This window comes from Gorilla gorilla, chromosome 10, assembly GCF_029281585.2.
Source record: "Gorilla gorilla gorilla isolate KB3781 chromosome 10, NHGRI_mGorGor1-v2.1_pri, whole genome shotgun sequence".
NCBI lineage: Eukaryota > Metazoa > Chordata > Mammalia > Primates > Hominidae > Gorilla > Gorilla gorilla.
The window spans coordinates 139,945,633-139,970,347 of NC_073234.2; the positions used below are offsets into that span (position 1 = coordinate 139,945,633).

The following is a 24,715-nucleotide window of genomic DNA, read 5'->3' on the forward strand; positions in this document are numbered from 1 at the left end:
TCCCACCACTGACTGTCCCCTTACCCGGGGGATCTGTCTTTCTGTGGCTTGATGAGGAGCTCAGGAAGGGGGTAGTATCTTTCAAACTGGGTCTTGCCCGTTAAAAGGACAGGAAGGGTTTGAGGGCTGAGGGGCTTCCAGGGAGGGGCCTCCAGATCACAGCCCCCAGCTCACCTCCAACCCACAGCAAGAAAGCGGCTCCACCCTGCAATATGCCCAGGGCAGCAGGGCCCTCCTCAGAGTGCCCCGAACTCTTCCTCCTGCCCTTCAAGAGACAAGCAGGATTCTCTGGATGGGCAGCCCTACCATGAGGCAGGAGGGTCTGAAATGGGGCAGCTCCCCCAGGGAGGAGCACACACAGGTGGCCCCTGCTGCCCCCACACAAGGACAGACATGTTCTCACCTGTGGCCGCCAGGCTGGGCCCCACTCACTCCCTGGCCTCAGCCTCCTGCCTGGAGGGGGCAGTGAGCGCTTGGCCCTGTCCACCCACATCCTGCGTCACTGACGGCCCAGCAGGAGAAGAATGGGAGGTGTCTAGGGTCAGCCAGTGACCCCGAGGGCCCAGTTGGGGCAAAGGGCAGGAGGGGTGGGAGGGCAGAGGCCACAGCAGCCTGAGGACTCCCCAAGGCTAGGAGTGGGGTGAGGGCGGTGGAGAAGAGTGGGAACCTCCACAGGACAGGACAAGAAACCAGAAGCCAGCGGCCCCCCCAGGGCAGGCAGGTTCCCTTCTGGGCAGCTGCAGGTACAGCAACAAGACCAAGGAACGGCAGCAGCAAAAGGACAGAGCGGGCTGGCCCTGAGCCAGGCGCCGTCTTAAGAACATTCAGCATATCCCCTTTACCCCTCGTGAGAATCTAGGAGACAGGTACTCTCAGTACCCCCGCTTTATGGGTGACAAAACTGAGGCTCAGAGAGGTTACGCAACTTGTCCAGTTTCCTACCCTGTGAAATATTTTCCCATTGACAAAATACAGAGCATGATAGTCCCACTCTGGGGTGATCAGGGGAATGCACACAACCATATACACTCAGGGCTTTGAACAACATTTGACCCATAGTAGGTGCTCAGTTAACAAGAGCTCTTCTTTGTTGGTGGTGGTGACAGATAAAGACAATGATGACAAAATATAAAATCATTTCCCACCGGGAGTCTATTCCTTAGCCCCAGGCACGCATTAGGTGCTCAATAAATAGAGGCACGGGGGAGTGGGGGGACACAGAAGCTTGGAGCCCCGATGCTGTGGCAGCCTCCCCACTTAGGGCAATCGCACCTGAGGCCTGTGATTTAACCTCTTGGGCCTCGGTCTCCTCATCTGCAAAGTGGGATGAGAGCGCGAGCTGCTCTTTCACAGGGCCGCCCTGGAGAATGCAATGACTCTGCCCAGGGAACTGCCGTCCTAAGAGGGATCCACAATGCACCCACTGAGGACAGCTGACTCTGCAAAGCGCCCCAGAGGCCCAACCTACAGGAGGCCACTGTGTCAGGGACTCCCCCAGGCAGGGCCAGTGAGCTTATATGCAAAACCTTCTGCTCACTGATGGAAACGTCCTCCCACACAGCTTCCTTTCTGGTTCTCACAAGAGGGGACCACACCAGCCAGGCAGGACAGACACACGCACACCCACGCACACACGCACCCCCACGGTGGCCGGCAGAGTCAGCTTCACTCCAGCTGTGACCTCCAGGCCTCACATCCCCTCACTCAGCAGCCAGGAGGTCACAAGGGGGAGGCCCACAATTCTGAAAGCCGCTTGGCAAACACCCAGAGACATGGTATACAGCAAGTACCCCATAAATGCCAAAGGAGCGAAACCAAGGCCCATTGTCCTGGCCACACCATGCAGTGAGAGAAGAGGCAGGAAATGGGGCCCCCGCTGGGAAGTGGGGTGGAGTGGGGTGTGGCTTAGGAGACCCGACCAGGGCACACATGTGGGTAGGCACCGAGGCCCACCTGCTCCCAGGGCAAGCCATCTGCCCTGGCCACGGGGCGGGCTCCCCAAAGACACAGCCAGCACCCTGGACCCTCATGTCAGGGAGGCAGAAACGCAGCCTGTGTGGAGCCTCCTCATCTCAGAGCCTCGAGCCTCACCAAAGTGAATGCACACGGAACGGGAGGACAGGAAGGAAGGGGAGCTGTGACCTACCCGGCCCCCTTGCCCCCTGGAAGCCACCCCAATCCTACCCAATACCGCGGCAGCGGGGGAGCAGAGGTGAGGCTAGGCTGCAGGAAAGTGAACACAGCAGGAGCTCCACATTCGCGTGCCAATCCCACTACCAGTCAAGAGAGGGCAGAGCCCCAGCTCAGCCTGGCCCCAGCCTCCATCTTCCCAGCTTTAAAATGGGAGCAAAGAGATTTTATCAGATATTCTGGAAAAGGCTTCAGACACCAGGACTCTCTGTGGCGGCCTCCCCTCTGCCCTGGGAGGCTCACAGCCACATGAGCCTGGCTCCCAGAAGAAAGGAAGGGGTGAAGACTCAGTGGAATGGAAGAAGGGTCTCAAGGGTAGCCCCAGGCGCACACACGTGCACCCCCTTACCGTGTGCGTCCGGGCAATCTGCACTGGGTAGGAAAGGCTGTGGGGCGGGTAGCGGGGCTCAGTGGCCCTCCACGTCTGTGCCACAGGCTGTGTGGATCCCGACATGGTGGTGGGGGTCGGGGGGGAGCTGCTCCCAGGCCCCAATAAGCTTTCTCTTAATCACCACCAAGGATTAAAAGCCAGTCCTCGTCATCAGCTCACGGGCCACCCCGTCACTGGCACCTGAGGGAAAACAAGAAAAGAAAAACAAGATCAGCCACAGGGCAGCTGGCTCCTCCATGCACAGGTCCCCGAGTCGTTCCTGTGGTCCCGTGAGGACACGCGAGCACCCAGGGGCCTGCCTGGACCCTCCTCCATCCACTGCTACACTCACCTGTTCTCCGGGAGCACAAGGAGACAGGCATGGCGTTCAAGGTCCCTCCGAGCCATGCAAGCCACGCAAGGGACCAGAGGCCTCCTCCCCACCCAGGCCTTCACCCGGCAGGCACAGGGACTCTGTGCTGCCCTCACCACCACCCAGATGGCTCCCAGCCCCCCTAAGCCCATCCAACTTCACTCCATGGCCCCCGGGTTTCTAAGTCACAGGGCAGAGTTCCCAGAAAGCACCTGTCCCAGGAGGGGTGGCCGGCAGCAGGGACAGCACACACCGCTGTCCCAGGCAGCAGGGACCAGGGCCAGCTCAGGCGGGCCACAGGCCACAGCATGACCTGGGCAAGGCTGTGACCCTGTGCAGGAGGCTGACACCATGACATGGGACAGGACTGATATGAGGTTAGCCAGACGCAAACTAGGAGGTGGGATTAGGACACGGAGGGCTACACCAGGAAGAGCCAAGGGCAGAATGACAGCCAGTCGGGCCCTGCAGCCTAGGGATAGGTACCCCAAACGGCTCCTGGGGCAGATACTGGAGCCTTCCACGGGAGAGGATCTACTCGTGGCCATGCCAGAGGAGTAACACGAAGCGGGCTAGCAGCTTTACAGATGGAAAAACAGCCCCACAGAGAAGACACGGCCCAGCCAGGGAGCCACGGGGACCCCTACTCCGAAGCTGCCTTTGCCAGGAAACCCCTAAGCACCCCCCACCCCCAACAAGGCTTCTCCCCTTCCTCCGCCAGCCACAGCTCCACGCCACCTGCTAGGCTTACAACAGGGTCCCATCCCAGCAAGGCCCCCTCCACACTCTCCCTGAACCAGCCCCTCAGAAAAGGTGTGCCCATCAGGTCCTGCCTCATGCAAAGCCCTCTCCAGCACCCCCACAACTGCACACACCCCCCAGAGCTGAGGGAAATGCACCCTGGCACCGGGACCCAGCGCCTGGATGTCTCCAGTGGCGGAGGACTGAGGCTGCACCACACGAGGTCAGGGGTCAGGAGGGGAAACAGAGCATACCCAGCCCTGCAATTTCATCAGAACACCCCCTCCCCCAACCTGAAGAGGGTAACCGTCCTTCTCCAAGCAGGAAGGCCCTGGAGGCCTAATGTGGAGGGGCACTGGGAGGAAGGTTAAGGTTGGGGGCCCTGACTGCCTCCCAGGCCCCACCTCATCTCTCATTAGTGTAGACTTGACCCTCCCTCCCTCCCCAAGTGCCAGGGATGGTCATGTGACCCGGTCCTGGCCAATCAGAGTCCTGCATGCTTCTGGGCCAGTGACTGTCTCAAGGATGAGCCTGTGACCCAATAGGAGTCAATGAGAATCTGCCTTGAGACTTTTGCTGCTGGAACCAGGAGAAAGGTGGTCTCTGCTGGGGATCTAAGCTGGGAATGAAAGCCTGGAGCTCTAGGGGCCACCATGCAGCAGGAGCCTGCCTGAGACCCACGCCCACCGGCAGGAAGGCAGGGCGAAAGGGCGGTAAGAGCAGGTTGTGTCTGATGGTGGCTGGAGGCAGGTCGAAGCCTGCTCACTTCATTAGGGGAGCTAGGGAGCTCCTTCTGCACATTTTGTCTTTGGCAGCCCAAGCTGGGTTTCTGTCACGTGCCACCAAGAATTCGGGCTCACACAGGGAAAGAAGGAGTCACAGAGGAGGCCACCCCTTCAACTGGCTGCTGTCCATCCTTCAAACACAGAAAAGCCAAGGAATTCCGGAGCCAAGACTGACACATCTACCACCACCTCGGTCCTGCCTGCGTGGGCTTTCCCAGCCCCGAGACAGGATGTATGGCGCAATTCCCGTGAACATGGGAACACGTCCCGCTCCACCATCGCTAAGCTGCGTGGCCTTGGGCAAGTCACTTGCCCTCTCTGAACCTCCAAACACACAGTGTTCCCTAAACATCAGATATTCATGTGCCACCCTCGCATAGGGACTTTTTTATAGAGATTACCCAGGCGACAGCCGTCTAGCCCCGGGCCTGTCACTTTCATTCAGTCAGGCATAACTTTACTTACAAGAGAAGCTTATTATCAGCATAGGCATACAGAAACCCAGTACTATGTGGAATAAACAGGAAGGCATCGGCATCACAAACGCACTCCCACACACATGAAGACGTCTGTGCATATTCTGACTGCCTAAGTCCTCCTGCGAGGACCCCAGGAAAGGCCGGGTGGCGGACAGCAGGCACTCAGCAGCTCCCAGCACACAGTAAATGCTCAGCAAACCAGAACGCCTAATACTACTGTCACCAGGACTGTCAATGATGCAGCTGCAGCCCAGTCACCAGTGACGCTATGATGGGGAGGCAAGGCACAGCTAGCCCTGCCCGGCCCCAAGAGTAATGAGACATCCGTTCTGCAGCCAGAAACAAGAGTCTGGCCCTGGGAGAGAGAACAGCTGTGGCCACCAGGACCCAGCCCTGTTCTAAAATTCTTCCTGCTAGAGCTCGGCTCAAAGTCTGCAGACCCTGGTCATCTCATGCAGCAAAGCAAATTCTGTTCCCTTCTCTCTAGGTGCTAAACAGTTCCCGGTCTGTTGGAGGAGATAAGGCCGTCACTTCTGCAGGGTGCTGTTCCCGAGGTCTGCCCCTCTTTCAAGGGCACCACGGGCAACTTCCAAATTGCTACTGGATTTTGAGTTGCACAAGGTGGCCGAGAGGCCTCATTTACCCACAGCTTTTCTTTCCTCCTTTGCCCAGTGAGATGCTGCCTGGGGGTGACAGGCCCCTGACACACGCTTACCATGGTGCACACGGGCACCAGAGACCAGGGAGGGTGACACCTTCCTAAAGTGCCCCGCGGCTGGCTGGCTGGCTGGCTTTCCACTGCCTGGGATTTACACAGTGCCCACCCCGGAGCATGGGGCTGGAACCTCGGCCCCTCACCTACCAAGGGGTTCCCCCACCAGCCCCCCACCCAGCGCCTCACATGCCGGTGGGGCCTGAACAGGGAACAACTCCAGTAACCTCGTGCCACCCTCACTCACCACGAGCTTAGGAAACCCAGTTTCCAACCCCTCCCGACCTGAGCCACGTTTCCTGCCAACTCAAAAAAAAACAAATGTTAGGGAAACGGTTTGGCAGTTCCTCAAAAATTTAAACATAGAATAACCATATGACCCACCAATTCCATTCCCAGGCATCCACCCAAAAGAACTGGAAACAGGGACTCAAACAAAACATGGTATGCATGTTCATGGCAACAGAATTTACAGTAGCCAAAAGGCAGACCCAGCAAAAATTCCAGTCCATCCCTACGATGGAGTATTACTCAGCCATAAAGAGGAACGAAGGACGGCTGTGTGCTACACCACACGTAACCAGAAAATGTTATGCTGAACCAAAGAGGCCAGACACAAAAGGCCAAGAACTGCATGACTCCACGGATGTGAAATGTCCAGAACAGGCACATCCACGAGGCAGAAAGGAGACTGGTGGCTACCAGGAGGGCAGGGTGAGGCAGGAATGGGGCCTGCTAATGGTTACAGGGTTTTACAGGGCAGTGATGCAAAGGTTTTGAAACTTGATAGAGGAGGCGGGTGCGCAGCACTGCGAATAGGGAAAAAAATAAACTTTGACTTTTCATCAGCAGGTTTGGAAGTGAATGCCAAAAAAAATGATGACATCATTTCCTCAAAGATGGGGGCAGGAGAGGATGAGGGAGCCCCTCCAGGGTCTCCAGGATCTGGTCCTGGCCAAAGGAGGTTCTGAGGATGGATCCGGGCTGGAGGGGGAATTCAGACACAAACGCCCCATGTCGCCGCTGCGTCTGGCTGTGGTGGGGTCAGAAAGGGTGGGCGGCATTCATTTATTTACATACACACTGTGGTCTCTGCTGAGCCCCGGGCTAGCGCTGGGGACTTCTTGTGAACCCGGCGGGGTCCAGGCCCTGGAGGGTCTCAGGCCAGGGGCTCTGCCCAGCCCTGGGGAGAGCCAGGAGATACGAGGAAGAAGAACTTCCGGAGGGTGAAGGCGAGGGGATGGAGAGTGCTCCAGCTGGAGGCGCCGCTGAGCAAGAGCAGGGAGATGAGCGCCAGCCGGTGGGGGGTAAGCGCAGGCTTGGGGGTGAGCCCCCACCAGGCGGTGAGCACAGGCCCAGGGGTGAGCGAGGGCCTGGGGGTGAGCACAGGTGCTGTTCATGTTTGAGAAATTCATTGAGTGAATATGGGGGGAAGTGGGGACAGAGTCATTCAGGGCCCCATGGGCCCGGGTAAGGATGGATTTTGTTCTCAGGGCAGTGGGGAGCCACAGAAGGTGGTTGCGGGGGAGAGTAAAGGGTCAGTGTTTTACGAGCAGGCACTGGGGACAGCAAGAGTGGATCAGGGAGACCTGGGGAGGCTCCTGCAAATGTCCAAGAGAGGGGACACTGGGGGATCAGGGCAACAGCGACAGACAAGGGGAAATGGGCAGGTGGGTGAAAGTCAGTAGGGAGGCTGACTCTGCAGGCCGTGGAAACAGCTCGCTGCAGGAGTCCCGCTGCACAGGCCCGCTGCGAGGACCCTGTGCCTGTGGCATACCGAGAGGTGTCTGGGGAACAGCAGGTGCTCAGCCATGCAGAGTCAGGGGGGTCAGGCCTCCGAGGAGAACAAGACAGTGCCTGGGTGAGGTCAAGGGACTTGCAGATCTCAGGTGGCCGGGATACCCAACGGGGATACCAAGGGCCAAAGCAGGCCTCTGCACATCCAAGCCACCAACCACAGCCCCAGGGCCCCTGCTGGCCCCTGAACCAGCTGGAGGAGGGCTGCAGATCCCACGCAGGCAGGTGGAGGGGCTCCCCATGCATGGCTGCAGGGGTCTGTCCCTGGGCCATGCCTGCCAGGAGGTAGCAAACACACAAGTGCCCCCGCCATCCCCCACTGCACTCTGCCGGGCAGCAGCAGAAGCCAAGTGGGCCACATTCCCTGTTCCCGGCCACTGCGGGCTTTGGTAAGGTTTCCAAATCCACAGCAGAAAGCTCGGGCCGTGAGCTCTGACTGGCTGTCCGCCTTGCTTCCTGCTGGACCCAGAGCCCCTTCTGGTGCCTGGCACACAGTAGGTGCACACTGAATGACTCTGCCCAGCGGAGGTGCATGCCAGCAACGCAGTGATGCCAGAAACCACCACACCTGTGTCCTCTTCCCACCTGGCCAGGCAGAGGCACCTTTCCGGGAGGCCCTGGAAGCTTCCATGGGGCCTCCCACCCCTGCATTCCTCTCCAGCTCCGGCAGGATGAGGCCACACCGAGACACATTCCATAGATTTTCTGTGTCTTGAGCGGCCTGGTTCAGACCTGGGGAGGGTGGAATTACAGCCTCAGGGTGAGGGGCAGGCGGGGGCTGGTGGAGGTGTGGGAGCTACCGGATGTGCCCGGAGCGCTCAGCCGCGGGCTGTGGGGAGGATGAAAGGCACGCGGGGCTCTCTGCGCCGCACGTGCCTGAAATGTTCTGGGAACTAATGGGTGCTGAGATTGGAAGAACCTGTGGCAGGTGGGGGAGCCTCGGGATTAAAAACCAACCTGCCAGGCAGAGAGCGCCCACGGCACGAGCGCGCGCGCGCGCGCGCGCGCACACACACACACACACACACACACACACACACACACACACACACACACACACACACACACTCGACAGAACCCTCTGATACTCTGAGAAGCCCAAGGCACAAAGCCCCCCTGGGGTGGGCGGAACCGCGGCGGGAACACAGGCCGTGCTTCCACTGTCCCAGCCTGGCCCGGCGAAGACAGGCAGGCCCCAGGAGCCCTGCAGCTCAGCCACATCGGCCTCCCTCACCGCTCAGTAGGTATTTGCTCCACTCACTGTGGAATAAGCACCTATTGTGTGACAGCCACCGAGAGGCACGGCACCTGGCACACACGAGGCGTATTAGCGCCCTCGGCTGCCCCACCACAGACTGCATGGCTTCAAGCAACAGAAATGGATTGTCTCACTGTTCTGGAGGCCCCGAGTCCACATCCAGGTGTCACCAGGGCCCCACGGCCTCTGGGGGCTCTGGGGGAGGCCCTTCCTACTTCCTCACTCCTCCAGGTCTGGTGGCCCCGGCAACCCCCGGTGTTCCCTGGCTTGTAGATGCATCGTGCCATCCTCTGCCTCTATCTCCACGCGGTCTTTCCACTGCATCTCCTGTCTCTGTGTCTCCCCTTCTTCTAAGGGCACCTGTCATATTGGATTTGGGGCCCTCCCTTATCCGGTTGTGACCTCATCTTAACTAATGAGATCTGCAGAAACCCTTTGCAAACAAGGCCACACTCCCAGGTTCCAGGCGGACGTACATTAAGGGAGAACACTACCTACTAGAGCAGGTGCTCCAGAAATACTTGTTTTGTTCACTGCTGTATCCCCAGAGCCCAGCACACAGTAGGCATCTAATAAATATTTACTAAACAAAACCACTGCAGCCAGTCTGGCCCGAGGAGAAGCCGGCCCGGGGGAACTCTGGGACAGCAGTTCTGGGACGTGCGCACGAGGCGCTGCCGAGCGCCAGCTCCACGGGTCGGGATGTTGACACCTTGCATGTTTACTTTCTGGCGTGCAGTAAAAATTGGGGAACTGGCCAAGTATCTGACGGCCACCTTCAGCAGGACTCCTGGCGCAGAACGGATGCTCAGGAATCCAGCTCTGGAGTGAGTCCTGAGATGCGGAAAGCCGGTGGGACGTGGCAAGGGTGCACCTCGCCCAGCCCAGTCCAGAGGGGCCCCCACAGCCAATGCGGAAGGGGGTGAAGAGAGAGCTCCTGCTGCCCGGCCTGGTGGCTCCCTCTGTCTACCACGATTTGTTAAGCACCTACTGTGTGAAAGGTGCTGGGGATACGGCAGTGAATTACTGATCCCAAATCCCCCACCTCGTGAAGCTGCCATTCCAGCAGGTGAGACGGGAGTAAGAGGATGGCAGAAGGTGTTAGCACTATGGAGAAAAACAGAACCAGGAGGCGGCGGGCAGGGAATGGGGGTACATTTTGAAAGTGGGCGGTCAGGGGTGCGTCACCAGAGGTGCCTTTTATGCAAAGGCGCGGGGGAGAGGAGGGAGTCCACACGGCAGGCACAGCAGGTGCCAAGGCCCAGAGGCAGGACCGAGCCTGGTGTGTGAGGACAGCAGGGAGGCCTGGATGGGGAGAGTGGGGTGAGCGAAGGCATGTGAGGTCACTCTTTCTGGCTATAGCCAGAAAGCTGGGGTGTTCACTCCAAGGGAGCTAGGAAGGACACAGCTGGTGCACTTTAAACAAGGCTGACGTGCGGTCTCCTGTGGCAAGTCTGCCTCTGGGGTCTCTGTGTTCAAAGGACACTGTAGCTGCCCCTGTGTCGAGGAGCACTGGGCACAGGTGTCTGAGTGTGGGGCACAGGTAAAAGGGCCCCTGTAACCCTGAATGATGACAGCCACGATCGTCAGGGCCCTAGAGAAACGGGCCTCCACCCATGCACAGCGGCAGGCCTGCAGGAATGAGGCCAGACTCCTTGGCCCTCACTTGGCAGAAAGGTCATTCCACTCCCTAAGGAAGAGCCAGGTACCCAACCCCAGCCTGTCGTTGGCTCTGCCGGAGGGGCTGAGGGTCAAATACTAAGAGCTCAATCCCGGGTGCCACCCACAAGGGTGCGGTCTGCCCTCCAGCTGAGACCAGGCAAGCCAAACCCATCCCAAACTCCGGTTTCTGACCCATTCTCATCAATTAGAGAATTATTTCAGCATCTGTTATGTGCAAACACTGTACAAGCACAGCTACAGCAGTGACCAAGTCAGACAAAAGGCAAAAGGCCCTGCCGACCACGGCCCACACCCAGTGACAGGTCTGGCCCAACTGGCAGACTCCCCACCCAGGTGCTCAGCAGGGGGTGGCTGGATGGAGGGAGAAGATGGAAGAGGGATAGAGATGGGAGGATGGAGGAGAAAGGAGGAAGGGAGGGAGGAAAGGAGGATGGATGAATGAATGCATGCATGGATAGAGAAAGGAGGGAGGAAAGGAGGAAGGATGCATGGACTGATGGATGGATGGATGGATGATGGATTGATGGATGGATGGATGGATGGACAGAGGATGGAGGGATGAATGGATGGATGGATGGACGAATGGATGGATGGATAGACGGACGACGGACGGATGGATGGATGGATGGATGGACAGACGGATGGGTGGATGGATGGATGGGCGAATGGATGGATGGATGGATGGGCGAATGGATGGATGGATGGGCGAATGGATGGACGGATGGATGGATGGACAGACAGACGGATGGATGGATGGATGGGCGAATGGATGGACGGATGGATGGATGGACAGACAGACGGATGGATGGATGGATGGGCGAATGGATGGATGGATGGATGGACAGAGACGGATGGATGGATGGATGGGCGAATGGATGGATGGATGGATGGATGGATGGATGGATGGACAGACGAATGGATGGATGGATGGATGGATGCATGGATGGATGGATGGGCGCATGGATGCACAGACTGATCACCACATGGATATCAACTTAGCTGCTTCATTTTCTGGGTTTTTCTGGTCTTACATTTCTAACCAATCCCCAGGGCCAAGCATGTCTTCATCCTGCTAATATTCCCAGGCCCTCCCACATGTCCAGCTCCATGAGGGACACAGAAAGGCACTGTCGCCTTCAGGAACCCCCAAACCCATATAACTGCTCCCCAAGTCCCAGCCTGCTGAGTAAGAAGGACCCTAGGGAAAACTGCCTCCAGTCCCAAACCCAGACTCAGCGTGGGAGGGTCTCAACTCTCCCGAGTCCCCCACCTGGCACCACTTCTCCCTTTTCAGCATAAACCAGCACATCTTCCCCTTGAACTGGGTTCAAGGAGAAAGGCCGAGAGGACTCCAGCCTGGGAATCCTCCTCCTTGACCCCGGGTAGATGTACAGGGTAGAGATACGTGGGCCAGGTTATAGCCAGAAAGCTGGGGTGCCCGGAGCATCTCGTCAGGTCCCAGACTTGCTCCCTCTGGGCAGTTTCCTGGGACTTGCTTCCTCACCCCAGGGTCAGCTCAGCTAAGCCCCAGAGACCGGCTCTTATAAAGAGGGATTTCACAGGAAATTTGGAATGTCTGGCTTCTCCTAATGAGGGCTGCTCACACATTGCGGGTGGGAATGTCAGATGTGCAGTGCAGCCACTGTGGAAAACAGTCACTAGGTTAAACCCAGAATTACCCCATGACCCAGCGATGCCACTCCTAGCTACACATCCCCAAGGAACGGAAAACTGGTGACAAAACAAACAGAAAGGATTAGAATGCCCACAGCAGCACTATTTACATCAGCCAACAAGCAGAAACAACCCAAATGTCCATCTACTGACAAACAGATGAAACAAATGCAGTCTGTCCATCAATGGACTACAATTCAGCCATGCAAAGGTAAGCGCTGACTCAGCCACAATGCAGGTGAGCCCTGAAGACATGGCACAAAAGGCAAAGAAGCCGCTCAGAACGGCCACGCACTGCATGACTCCATTAACTTCACAGGAGGGGCAGATTCCCAGGACAGAACAAAGGCCTGAGGCTGCCAGGGGTTGTGGGGAGGGAGGAGGGGGGAGTGACGGTTTAATGGGTTTGGGGTTTCCTTCTGGGAGGATGAAACTGTTTTGGAATTAGACAGAGGTGGTGGTTGCACAACCCGTGAATGTCCTAAATGCCAACTAATTGTTCACTTTAGTATAGCTAAAATGGTATCTTTTGTACGTATTTTACCACAAAATCGTTTGACGGGGGAAACTGAGGTTCCAGCCATGGCCGGCTGGAAGTGGGCAGAGGCTATCTACACCAGATAGGCTCGGCTTTCCCTATTTGCCACGTCCCCTCCTACTCAGCTACCTTTGTTTACATGCCCTGCCTGGCTGGTTGGACTCAATGGGGCAGGTTCAGTCTGTCTTCTCCTGAGCCTTCAGCTCCTGCCTCTACTGGCACCTCCTTGGAACCTTCCCCCAACCCCAAGGGGGCCCCCCGGTGCCATGGCCCGCTCCCCCTGCCGCTCCCATGGACTCGGCCCCCTGTGCCACAGCCACCTGTTTACCGCTGTCTCCCCCACCAGGCAGGGCTCCTCCTCGGCAGTTTTAGCCGCACCTGTAGGAGCAGGAGCTATGGAGGCTGTGGGCTGCACCTGTAGGATCAGGAGCTATGGAGGCTGTGGGCTGAGCCCCTCGGTCACTGAAACGAGCCAGTGCCCTCTCAACCAAGCCGCCTCCTGTGGACACACTGCCATTCCAAAGGGCTCCCACGTGCTGATAAATTCCAAATCCCAACTCCGCCACTTCCACAGCTGTGTGACCTTGGGTGAGGTCCTGACCTCTCTGAGCTTCACTTGGAAAGATTCACTGGAAAAAAGAGCTACAAGAATCTCGGTGCAGTTCTCGGCCCACAGAAGAGCCCCCAGAAGGAGAGCGTGGCTGTTACTGCCCTCTGCCACGCCGACCACTCGGGGGAAGGAGGGAGGCGATGGCGATGATGTTAACCAAGCCAGTCACTATGGCTATCCTCGCCTTGCAGATAGGCAAACTGAGTCTGGGAGGAGCCTGTGATTCTCAAGTGAGCCCAAATGCCCCAGCCCATTATTCCTGTCTCCCCAGTGCCACGTCCTGCTCCTGCTTCCAGGGGAAAATAGGCCAGGTGCAAAAGCCACCCCCATCACCAGCCCCATCTCTCCCCTCCTCTAGAGAGGCTCCTCAGCCACTGGGAAAGCCTCTATCATTCCCCACGTTCCGCTTCAAGCCCCCCAGCTTCCCCATTCCTGCACCCCTTCACCCCAGGCAAAGCAGGCCCCACCTCCACTCCAGGCCACATTTATCTCATGCTAACACCAGAGGCAGCAGACCCTCTAGTTCCACTCACCAAACACAATTCGCCCCACTGAACAGATCAGAAAACTGAGGCTCGGAAAGGTGAACTGACTTGCCCAAGGCCACACAGTCAGGATACGGGTGCCCAAACCCCGGCCCTCCCCACGGCCCTGCCAGCCCAGGCACCCGCCCTCAGTGAACAGAAAGGGAAGTGGCGTTGATCGGAGCCTCCGAGGAGGCCCGTTACTGTTTCCAATTTAATTGGAGCGTTCCTGTCCGCTGGACGGCAGCCAGCTCGGCCCTGCTCCCCTGCCACGGCGAAGTATGCTCAAAATCACTTCCTCCTCCCCTCCTTTTTTTTTTTTTTTTTTTGTTTCCATTTAATTTTAAAAGGAAGAGAGGGAGATAAACCACAGCAGGACGAACCCTCTCTGCACTCCAGGTTCCCGTGGCTCCACCCGAGAAGCCCTGCACGGGGAGCGGCCCTCCCCATTTAGGTATTTCACAAACATTACGCCTGGTTCTGCCGCCTCTTCCTCATTAAGTTCCGGGCGCCCCAGGAGGGACGTGTTTTCCATTAGACCCATCTCCTCCATCTGGCCTTCCCAACAGCAATCTTTGCAGAGGGAAGTGAGGAGTCAGAGAGGAGGCTGGTGTCTGGGCAGTGGGGAGGGAGACGCTGGCACCAGCTGTGTAACCTGGGCAAACCACTTAACCCCGTGCCCCTGGGCTGTGACGGCAGGAGAGAGGGAGGCCATGCCAGAGTGGGGCTCAGGGAGCTGGGTGGCTGAGCTGGGGCTGGGCTCCTGGTCAGCACCTGGAGAGGCGGCGGGACCTGGGGTTTCTAAAGGATGCGGACTGGGTTGGGGTCCTGGGTCTTCATCCTTTTTGCTTCATGGCCAAGAATGAACCAACAACCCCAGACTACATGGAACACAGCTCCTGACATTATGCTGAGTGACAGAAGCCAGCCACAAAAGGACAAACACTGTGCGATTCCACTCGTAGGAGGTGGCCAGAGTCACTGAATTCATAGAGACAAAAAGGAAAATGGTTGGGGCCAGGGGCTGGGGAGAGCAAGGAAGGGGGAGTTACTGTTTAACAGATATAGCGATTCAGTTTTGCCACATGAAAAGTGCTGGAGATTGGTTGCTAAACAATATGGCTATTCTTAACACTACTGAATTATCTACTTACCAATGGCTGAAGGTAAATTTCACATTATATGTATCTACCACAATTTAAAATTAAACAACACCTCCTCCAGGGAGGACTCCCTGATTGCTAGTGTTGTGCTTGTGTTGTTCTGTGGTGGCCCCAAAGGCTCAGGCTGCCCCCATAAAAGGCAAAGTGTTGCCAGTGGCCCCGGCACTCAGCAGGCCCTCAGAGCTGAGTGCAGCATGCGTCCAGGCCTTGTCTCTGGCCCACCTCACCTCAGGACCCCATGACGGCCACAGGGCATGGCTGGGCAGCGACTTGCACCTCTGATCCCTCGGAAGCACCCGATAAGCTGAGCTCTCCCCTCGCCAGCTGCCTCCAACCCAGGTGGCCTCAAGGCCAGGGCCCAGGGAATTAAAAGGGCGCGGGCCCAGGGAAGGGCTGACTGCTTCAGAGGGGCCCCTGGACCCCAAAACTCGAGGCCAGGGCCAGAGCCCTTCTGTCTGCCCACCAGTCTGCAGTCTCTGTCCCACCCGCTCATGTCCGTGCCCAGACCCCGAGTGTGAAGGCGGCCTCCCCAAGGTTCCCACCGACTTCCCTGCCTCCAACATCTGGCAAACACATCCACAGCTGTGCAGCTGCCGGAAACGCCTCCTCCCGCTTCTCCTCCACGCACGCAGGCCCTCAAGGATGGCTTTCTGGGGAATTTATGGGGTCGCCTCTAGTATTTCAGGGTAGATCCCTGGAGGCATCCACCACATGTGAATGAGGACAAATGTTTCTGCTGCTAAGAATAGCTGTGCCAGCAGCAGCGTCCAGGGCGACAGAGCCCACCCACTCAACAAGGGTCCCCTCCTGCCTCCCCAACCCCTCCCAGCCCCCAGCAAGTGGCCAGGCTGGACCACAAAGGGCCTGGATGGGAGGACCCCACTGCCGCCTGGGCTCCCAGGCTAAACGGGAAGAATCCACTTTACGTCAGCTCTGTCCAATGCTCAGAAGTGGATGCATCTGGGCCATTCAACTACCCCAGGGGCATTGATCAATAAATGTCTGATGACGGGACAGTGATCAAGAACCCAAAAGGTCCTATGGCCCCTGCAGCCAGGAGCTCAGACAGTAAACAAATGCTTCAGCGCCCAGGAGTGGCGACGGCTGAAGCTAAGCGTCTTCCTGGGATCGGATGATCCACCCGAAGAAGGGCAGGGACAAAAAGCAAGAGGAGAGCTGTAGATACCCAAGACCCTGCCGGAACACAAGGGCCCAGGCAGGCACCACGCCGAGGGGAGGGGCCCGCAGGAAGGGGGTGACCGCAGCTCAGCCCCAGCCAACACTGAGCAGAGACCCAGGAATGTGGCCCCCAAACATTCCTGATGTTCCAGACCCTGCTGGAACACAGGGGGTCCACGGCATCCAAATCTTTCCAGCAAAGCCAAGAAGCCCAATTTTGAGACATCTCCCGATATTTCTAAAACAACACTGACTATAAAACCAACCCAATAAATCAGTCTGACAGCCAAATACAGCCCAGGGGCTGCCAGGACGTGACCTGTGGCTTATGATGTAGTCACTGGACGCCACAAGAGACGTGAGGGAAGGCTGGGGAGCTGAATCGGGCTGATGGGGGGACAGGAGGTGGAGCACCAGCAACGGCTTGGAGGGGGGACCCAAGAGGCCCTCAACTATTAAATATAACAGGAATGAAACCCAGTGACTCATCGGCGCCACCTGCTCCACCCCAATGGGACACACACTGGCCATGAAAGGCAGGCCAGGCAGGGACCCCAACCTGGCCCCATCTCCAACACAGGGAGCAAGACACAGTGTCTCTGCCCACCCGGCCCCACTCCGTGCATGCCACACCCCAATTTCCCTGGGCAACCACCCCCCCTGCACCCTCAGTCCTGGGGTCTCAGGGAGGCTGACCCAGCCCTCCAGCCAAAGTGGCACTGGCTTTGGTGAGGGGGGGTGGGGCTTAACTCTGAACTCTCAAGCTGAGGCAACAAAACTCATTCCCATGATATTTGCTGGAATATTGGGAACAAGAAGCTGTCCTTCCACTGGAGCTACTGAACTGCAATTATTAGTCTCAGGCTATCAGGGACTGAAAGTAGGGAGCACCTGGATCCAACTGTGCCTGAAGCTTCTCTGAGGTTTTTTAGTTACTTGAACTATTTGTGCTAAATGCAGGAGGCAGAGGGAGTCTGTGCATTGCAAACAAGAGACCTAAGATAGCAACCCTCCTAAAACACAAACTCTCAGATAGGATCTCCCTGGAATCAGATCTCTTCCACCCGCTAGGTCCCTTATCCATGTAGGTGAGGACAGGTCCAAAGCCAGCCAAGAAGAGGCCAGAGAAATGGAATGGGAGACCCAGGCCAGACTCAGTGTAGGGGGAAGGGGCCAGGCAGGAGCCAGGGAGAGGCCTGTCCTGTGTCACCCTGAAGGGAAAGTGGGCGGCTCCCAGTCCCTTCCTGAGCGGTCAGTGGCTCTCATGGGTGAAAGAGCAGGCGGCAGCTTTGCAGATGAACACTGCCCAGCACAGCCCAGCTCTGATCTGGGTCACTTCTCAGAGGCAGGCACACCCCCCGACGGCCGCCCCCCACAGTAACCTGAGCCTCCGGACCTCGGTTTCCGGAGGAACATCACGATCTCTCTCGGAGGGAATGTCTGCTAGCCGCGCCACAGAACCAAATGTGCTGATAAACCTAGGCCAGGTTGAGCAAGCCTGGGCTGCTCCCGCCGGGCCAGAAAAAAGAGGCATTGTCTGCAGCCAGGAGCCACCACATGGGCTGTACCCATGGGCATGTCTTGGGGCCATCCCTGCCAGGTCTTCAGTTTCCTGGGTTGTAAAACAAGTGGCTGTTCCAGGCCTCGGGGGCAGCCAAGGCCTCAACCTGGAGCAGGTGGCGACCCCAAGCCCCCACCCCACAGGCACTGATGCACCCCAGCTCTGCTTCTCCTACCGACCTCCATGGGGCCATGTGCTTGTTACAGCTCCCGTTTCCCAGGTGGAAGACTGAGGCTATTTGCACAGGGAGGAGCAGGGCAGTGGGAAGATGAGCAAATGCCACTTCCATCTTCCAGGCTGCTGCCCTGAGCAGCCACGGGAGGGAACACCTCGCAGCCACTGGCACAGCCAGTCCCCAACACAACACTTGGTGGCACCAACTCCTTCCATCACAGCGCCCCCGTGAGGGACCCTGTTATCATCCCCATTCTACAGCTGGAGAGACTGTGGCACAGAGAGGCCAAGCAACTTGCCCAAGGTCACACAGCCAACAAGGGCACAGCCTGGATGCAAACCCAGGCGAGCCACCTCCTGTGTCCAGCTCACCCACTGTGTCCTGGGCCCTGTCACCAGCATACCCATGCCTGCTGCTTAGGCTGGAGGAGACTGTCGTCTCTCCCACCAGGCTGGAGCCAGGCCTTGCAGCCCTCCCATCCCATGTCCCTGCTCACAAGACCAGGCCAGGTCCTGCCAGCCAGAGGTGCCCATGGGCCGCCGCGGACAGGCTGTGGGCATCTCCATGTCCACTTGAGAGCCTGCTGCACACCGTCCACGCCGGGCCCAGGAGGAGACGAAAGGCCACATCCTCACCTCCCTCACGGCCCCAGCTCTGTGACCTCCCTCATCAGAACCCGGAATCTGGACTCCAACCTGTGCTGCTGCACTTCCTCTCCCCCCACAGCCCCAAACACAAGATCCATGAAGCAAGAGTCACACCTTTGTGTCCCCCAGAGTCCCAGCACACTGCACATGGCAGGTGCTCAATAAATGTTTGCTGAATGCATGAACATGCTAAGAGCAAAATCGCAGACGTGGAGCTGAAGCTCAAAGACCAGTTTGCAAACAGAGAGACTGAGGCTGAGAGCACAGACAGGGTGTGCTTAAAGCCCAGATTTCGGGGTACCACCTACACCAGGCCAGGTCCATCAAAGGCAGCCGAGTGTCCCAAATATCAGGTAACTGACCCCAGGTCCACACAGCCGGCCGGCTCCACTCCAGGTCTCCATGTGGCGGAGAACTCTGATCCCCACTCCTGGAAGCCCCAGTGCCAGCCCCCGTGGCGACACTGTAAGGCCGTCACTGCCACTAAGGAGCTGTGTGGCCTCCACCAAGTAGCCTGCCCTCTCTGGGCCTAGTTTCTCCATTTGTCAAGGGCACCTGGCAAACCTGGGGCTTGCTGGGGGATGAGTGCAACCCGGGTTCTGCAGGAGTCACCAGACGCGTGGGGAAAGGGCGTCCGGGGCCTGGGGCAAAGCCGGGGTAGAATCCGAGAGCCTCCTGCCTCTGGGTCCTGTCCCCTTAGCAGGGCTGTCTGAGGGGACAGCGAACAGCAGGCGGCAGGTGGGGTCTAGGGCTTTGTGGATTTGGTTCTCGGCAAGAAAGGCAGGTTCAAGCAAGGCGTCCTTCCTGGAAAGTCCAGACTCCCCGAATGGGGCTTCATGCACTCCCAGGCACAGAGGGGTTCTCGGCCACCCAAACTTGTCCTGCACCCTCAGGCTTGGAGTGGGGAACAGTACCAACCCCCACCAGGGCCAGTTCCCCCACCTCCAGAGACTGGCGTCGCCAGCTGTGTTCATTTCCTAGGGCTGCCATAAAAATGACCACAAACAGGAGACTTAAAACAACAGTGATTTATTTTTTTATTATTTTTTGACAGGGTCTCACTCTGTGGTCCAGGCTGGAGTGCAGTGGCACAATCATGGCTTACTGCAGCCTTGACCTCCTGGGCTCAATTGATCCTCCTGCCTCAGCGTGGGACTACAGGCAAGCCGCCACCACGTCCGGCTAATTTTTGTGCTTTTTGTAGAGACAGGGTCTCGCCATGTTGCCCAGGCTGATCTTGAAATCCTGGGCTCAAGTGATGCGCCCACCTCGGCCTCCCAAAGTGCTGGGACTACAGGCATGAGCCACCTCGCCCGGCCAACGACAGCAATTTATTCTCTAACAGTTCTGGAGGCCGGAAGTCCAAAATCAAGGCGTCAGCAGGACCCCACTCCCTCCAGAAGCTCAAAGGGAGGCTCCTTCCTGCCTCTTCCAGATGCTGGTGGCTCCAGGCATTCCTTGGCTTGCGGCTTCAGCCCTCCAATCTCTGCCTTTGTCTTCCTGTAGTTCATGTAGTCTTGCTCTCTCCTCTTCTATCTCTTCTAAGGACACTGGTCTTTGGATTCAGGGCCCACCTGGGTAACCCAGGATGAGCTCATCTCAAAACACGTCTGCAAAGACCCTTTTATCAAATACGGTCTCTCTCTGACAGGGGCTGGGTTACTAGGACATGGACCTACCTCTTGGGGGGATCACCACTCACCCCACTTCACCAGCCACCGCCTTTTCTGACATTGCCCATTTCCTGAAAGCTCACTCCCTGCCTAGCTCTGAGCCCAACCCCCAGCGGAACCCCATGAAGCAGAGGGGGGAACGGAGGCACAGGGAGTTCAGCCGATGCCCAGGGGACCAAGTGGGGCCAAGGTTTGAACCTGGCTTTCCTAGTGGCCCTAACACGGTAGCCGCTGGGTACTGGCCTCCCTCCCGTTTACAGGAAACAAGGGACTCTCACGCCCACGCCTCTCGGCCGAGGGCCAAACTGACAGTGAGTCACCCCCACTCCACAGGCCAAGAAGCTTGAAGCAGCTCATCGAGGGGGACCAGACAAACGGTGGGGCCAGGGAGGGCTTCCTGGAGCCTCAGCTTGCTCCAGTGTCAACAGGGGAGCAAATCTCACCTCCCGCTGCTCTCTCGGGGGGACTCAGCGAGACCCTGGAAGGAGACAGCTTGGCATACAGGCCCCTGGCAATCACCACCTCCCTGGTTATTAGCAGGCCTGGCCCGGCCCACACAGCTGCCCACCCAGCCTCTGACCCCAGCCACAGAAAGGGCCCATTATGACATCACAGGCCAGGAATTATGTTATTAGCCTGGGAAGGAGGCTGGCCTCAGGAACAAAGGGCTCATTGTCATGCAAATGAACGACTCCGGAGGAAGAGGGCGGTTCCTCCACTCTGGGGTGCCCCTCCTGCCCTCTAACTTCTAAGCCACACTGGAAACCGACCCCCAACCTTCAGAAGCGTGGGCATCTCTGGGCCTCTGCTCTGGGCTAAATGAGGCGCACTCTCTCAGCCTGGGAAACGGGCCCCTGCCAGTTCTGAGCCAGATCCCCAGAAAACAGGACCCGCCTCGGAAGATAGGGATAGTAGAGGGACTTTTGGGGATGAAACAGGATGATCCCCTTAACATGCTAAGCATGACCTTGAGCAAAGAAGCAACTGCCTTGGAAATGCCATTCACTTGGTAATACTGCAGGCCTGCAGCTGTGTGTCTTTGAGCAAGCTGCCTACCCTCTCTGTGCCTTATCAGGAGAGGGTGACTCTGTGCCGACTTTACAAGGCTATGGGAAGGACACAATGAACTAAGGTATGTGGAATGCTCACCTCGCCTTGGTCCTCAACACACAAGGCTGAGGCTGTCGCCACCCCTCCCCCACTCCCCGTACCTACAGCATCCCTGGGTTCCTTCTCATGACTGTATCTAGGAGGGGTAGCTCTCTTGGGATGCTTGGTGGGTACCCCAGTGGCAGTCAGAGAAAAAGCGTGAGAACTTTTCCCGGTTTTCCAAATCATCCCCAAAATGCAGGGCCTCCTTCACCAGAGAGGCCCCATTTATGGGGAGGTGACAGGCTGAGGCCCCATGGAAGACACTGAGTCAGGCACAACTGTCTCCTAAGTGTCTGCTACATACCCAGTGCTGGGGACACAGCGGTGACAAAGATGAACAAAATCCTGGATGGAGGGGCACTGGAGTGTGAATGTTTATGTCCCCCCAAAATCTGCATGTTGAGACCTAATCACCACGGGATGATGTCAGAGTGTGGGGCTTCTGGGAGGTGATGAGCTGTCATGAGTGGGATTGGTGCCCCCGGAAAGCCGCCCTGCCCCTCTTCCTGGGAGAAGCCACCATCTATGAACCAGGAAACGGGCCCTCCTCCCATGTGACACCAAATCTGCCAGCATCTTGGTCTTGGACATCCAGCCTCCAGAACTGTGAGCAATAAAGTTCTATTGTTTGTGAGCCACCCAGTCCAAATAGACTAAAACAAGGTGGGGACAGGGGTGATGGGCATACCGCAGACCCTGGTGGTGACAGTGTTACAAGGAGCAGTGAAGGTGTCACAGGGAGTCACAACCCGACATCAGGCCTCTCTCAGGAGGCGCCATTAGCAGAGGCCTATATCAGGGAGGCTGAAGGTCTCAGGAAAGGGTGTTCCCAGAAGAGGTTACAGCCAGGCCAGGTGTGGTGGCTCATGCCTGTAATCCTAGCACTTTGGGAGGCCGAGGCGGGTGGATCACTTGAGGTCAGGAGTTCAAGACCAGCCTGGCTAACATGGCAAAACCCTGTCTCCACTCAAAATACAAAAATTAGGCATGGTGGCATGCACCTGTAGTCCCAGCTACTCAGGAGGCAGGAGAATCGCTTGAACCTGAAAGAAAGGTGGCCACAGCTCTGCACTCCAGCCTGGGGGAGTGAGACTTTGTCTCAAAAAAAAAAAAGGTTATAGCCAGTGCAAAGGTCCTGAGGCAGGCCCATGATCAGGGGCCCCAAAGAACAGCAAAGAAGAGGCTCATGAGGCTGGATGCCCCCAAACCCTATCCCACCCCCATCCCTCCAGACCCTAAGCTACGACCCATGCCCACGGGACACAAGCCTCCACCACACCACTGTGATGACAGGAACACCCTTACAGCAGCTCAGTCACGAGGCCCCCACGGGCCCTGCAGGCACCACTTGTCCCCCAGCCTGGGATGCTCTGGAGCCCTCTGTGATCCTGAGGCACAAAGCAAACCCTGCCTGGACCCCCTGGGATGTCCAAGGGACCAAGCTCAGTTACAGGCCAGCTTCATGGGGGGAGTCCTCTACTAAAAATACAAACATTAGCTGGGCTTAGTGGCATGCGCCTGTAGTCCCAGCAACTTGGGAGGCTGTGACAGGAGAATCGCTTGAACTCAGGAGGCAGTGGTTGCAGTGAGCTGAGATCGTGCCACTGCACTGCACTCCAGCCTGGGTGACGGAGTGAGACTCGGTTTCAAAAAAAGAAAAAAAAAAAAATCAAGATCCCAGGATCCTGTGTGCCCTTCACCCAGCCTCCCCCAAGAATAACATCCTGAGACAACGACAATTCATCATCCATATCATAACTAGGAAGGCAGCATGGATATAGCCAGCTGTATGCAGATTGCAGCAGTTTCCAATGCACTCACTTGTGTGAGTGTGTGTGTGCATGTATGTGTGTGCATGTGAGTGTGTGTGTGCATGTGTGCATGTATCTGTGTGGGTGTCTGCATGTGAGTATGGGTGTGTGTGCACGAGTGTGAGTGTGCATGAGTGTGAGTGTGCATGTGAGTATGTGTGTGCATGTTCGTGTGACTGTGTATGGTATGTTCGCAAGTGTGCGTGTGAGTATACGTGTGGGTGTGTGCGTGAGTGTGCATGTATGTGTGTGCATGTGAGTGTGTGTGCACATGTATCTGTGTGGGTGTCTGCATGTGAGTATGGGTGTGTGTGCATGAGTGTGAGTGTGCATATGAGTGTGAGTGTGTGTGAGTATGCGTGTGCATGTTCGTGTGACTGTGTGTATGGTGTGTATGTTCGCAAGTGTGCGTGTGAGTATACATGTGGGTGTGTGCGTGAGTGTGCATGTATGTGTGTGCATGTGAGTGTGAGTGTGCGTGCATTTAGTTCTATGTGTTCTTATCACATGTGCAGACTCCAGTGATCACAACCAGTCCATGCTGAGCTGCCTCGTCACAAAGGCCCTGGTGCCGACTTCTGTTCTGAACCTCCCCCAGGACTCTTCTCCACCGGGTAGGAAAATCGAGTCCCTGAGGACTTTGGCAAAGGTCAGGGGCAGCCACGACACAGCTCTGTGGCCAACCCAAGTGGACACCAAGGCCCTGGGGGCGACAAGGGGACATGGATGAGAACACCCCTGCCTTCGGAGGCCATTCTCGAGGTCCCAGGAGAGGCCCCATGACAATGAGACAGCGGGCAGCTGGTGCGGGGGGCCTGGACGCCCGGGGAACTCCCCACTGGCTCCTGCTGGCCCAAGAGCGGAGGCCCTGAGCCAGTCACTGGCCCAGCATCCGGTGTCACTTACAAACACAGGACGGCTGCCACCTTCCGCAGGAGAACTGGCCCTCCCGCGCCAGTCTCCAGGCCACACCAGGCACTGTGGGGGGTGCCTGGCCCAGGGCTGGCACGGAGGGGCTCAGGCTGAGTGGGAGACGGGGCAGAACAGACAGGCATGGGGGGAGACCTGGGGACCCCAAACAAAGGCAGAGCCTGGGAAGCACCCACTCGACCTACCTCCCATTATCTGGGCCCAGGTTTCTACAAAACATGAGAGCTCTCTGCAGAGTAGAAAAGAAAAATGGACGGAACTCGAACTTAAATCCAACCTTGTGGTTACAATTACGGAGGCCCACCCAGGCCAGCACTGTGCGGGCCCCTTCAGGCTTCTCTCGGGCTCTCCCGAGACACACCGGCAGGCTGCAGTGCTACCACTGTGGTAAAGGACAAGGAAACTGAGGCTCTGTGGGATTCCAGGACTTGCCCAAGGTCACACCATCCTTGAGGGGTCGAGCCGGGACTGGAACCTCAGTCCGGCCACTACAACTTCATAAACACCATTGCCCTGAGATGCCAAAATCCCAGGGGCCCCCCACCCTCAGACCAGGTGCCGGTATTGTCAGCATCGAGAAACCAAAGTGCCAGTGGATTATCAACTGTGAGCCTATTATGAGCCAGAAGGCAGGTTTCATTCACTCCCTTAAGCCATACAGCCTATGAGGTGGGGAAAGATGCAACGTCC

General features: G+C 57.4%; 1 protein-coding gene across 37 annotated transcripts in view; it reads right to left on the reverse strand.

The window, feature by feature from the left end:
- Positions 1-24,715, reverse strand: part of NCOR2 (nuclear receptor corepressor 2) — a 245,481-nt gene that overhangs the window by 169,291 nt on the left and 51,475 nt on the right. For all 37 annotated transcript variants that reach the window (XM_055358335.2, XM_055358347.2, XM_055358371.2 and 34 more), the window contains one exon: positions 2,540-2,761. In XM_055358335.2, the coding sequence (XP_055214310.1) occupies positions 2,540-2,644 (105 nt within the window). In that variant the 5' untranslated portion in view covers positions 2,645-2,761. The remainder of the gene's footprint in view (positions 1-2,539; positions 2,762-24,715) is intronic.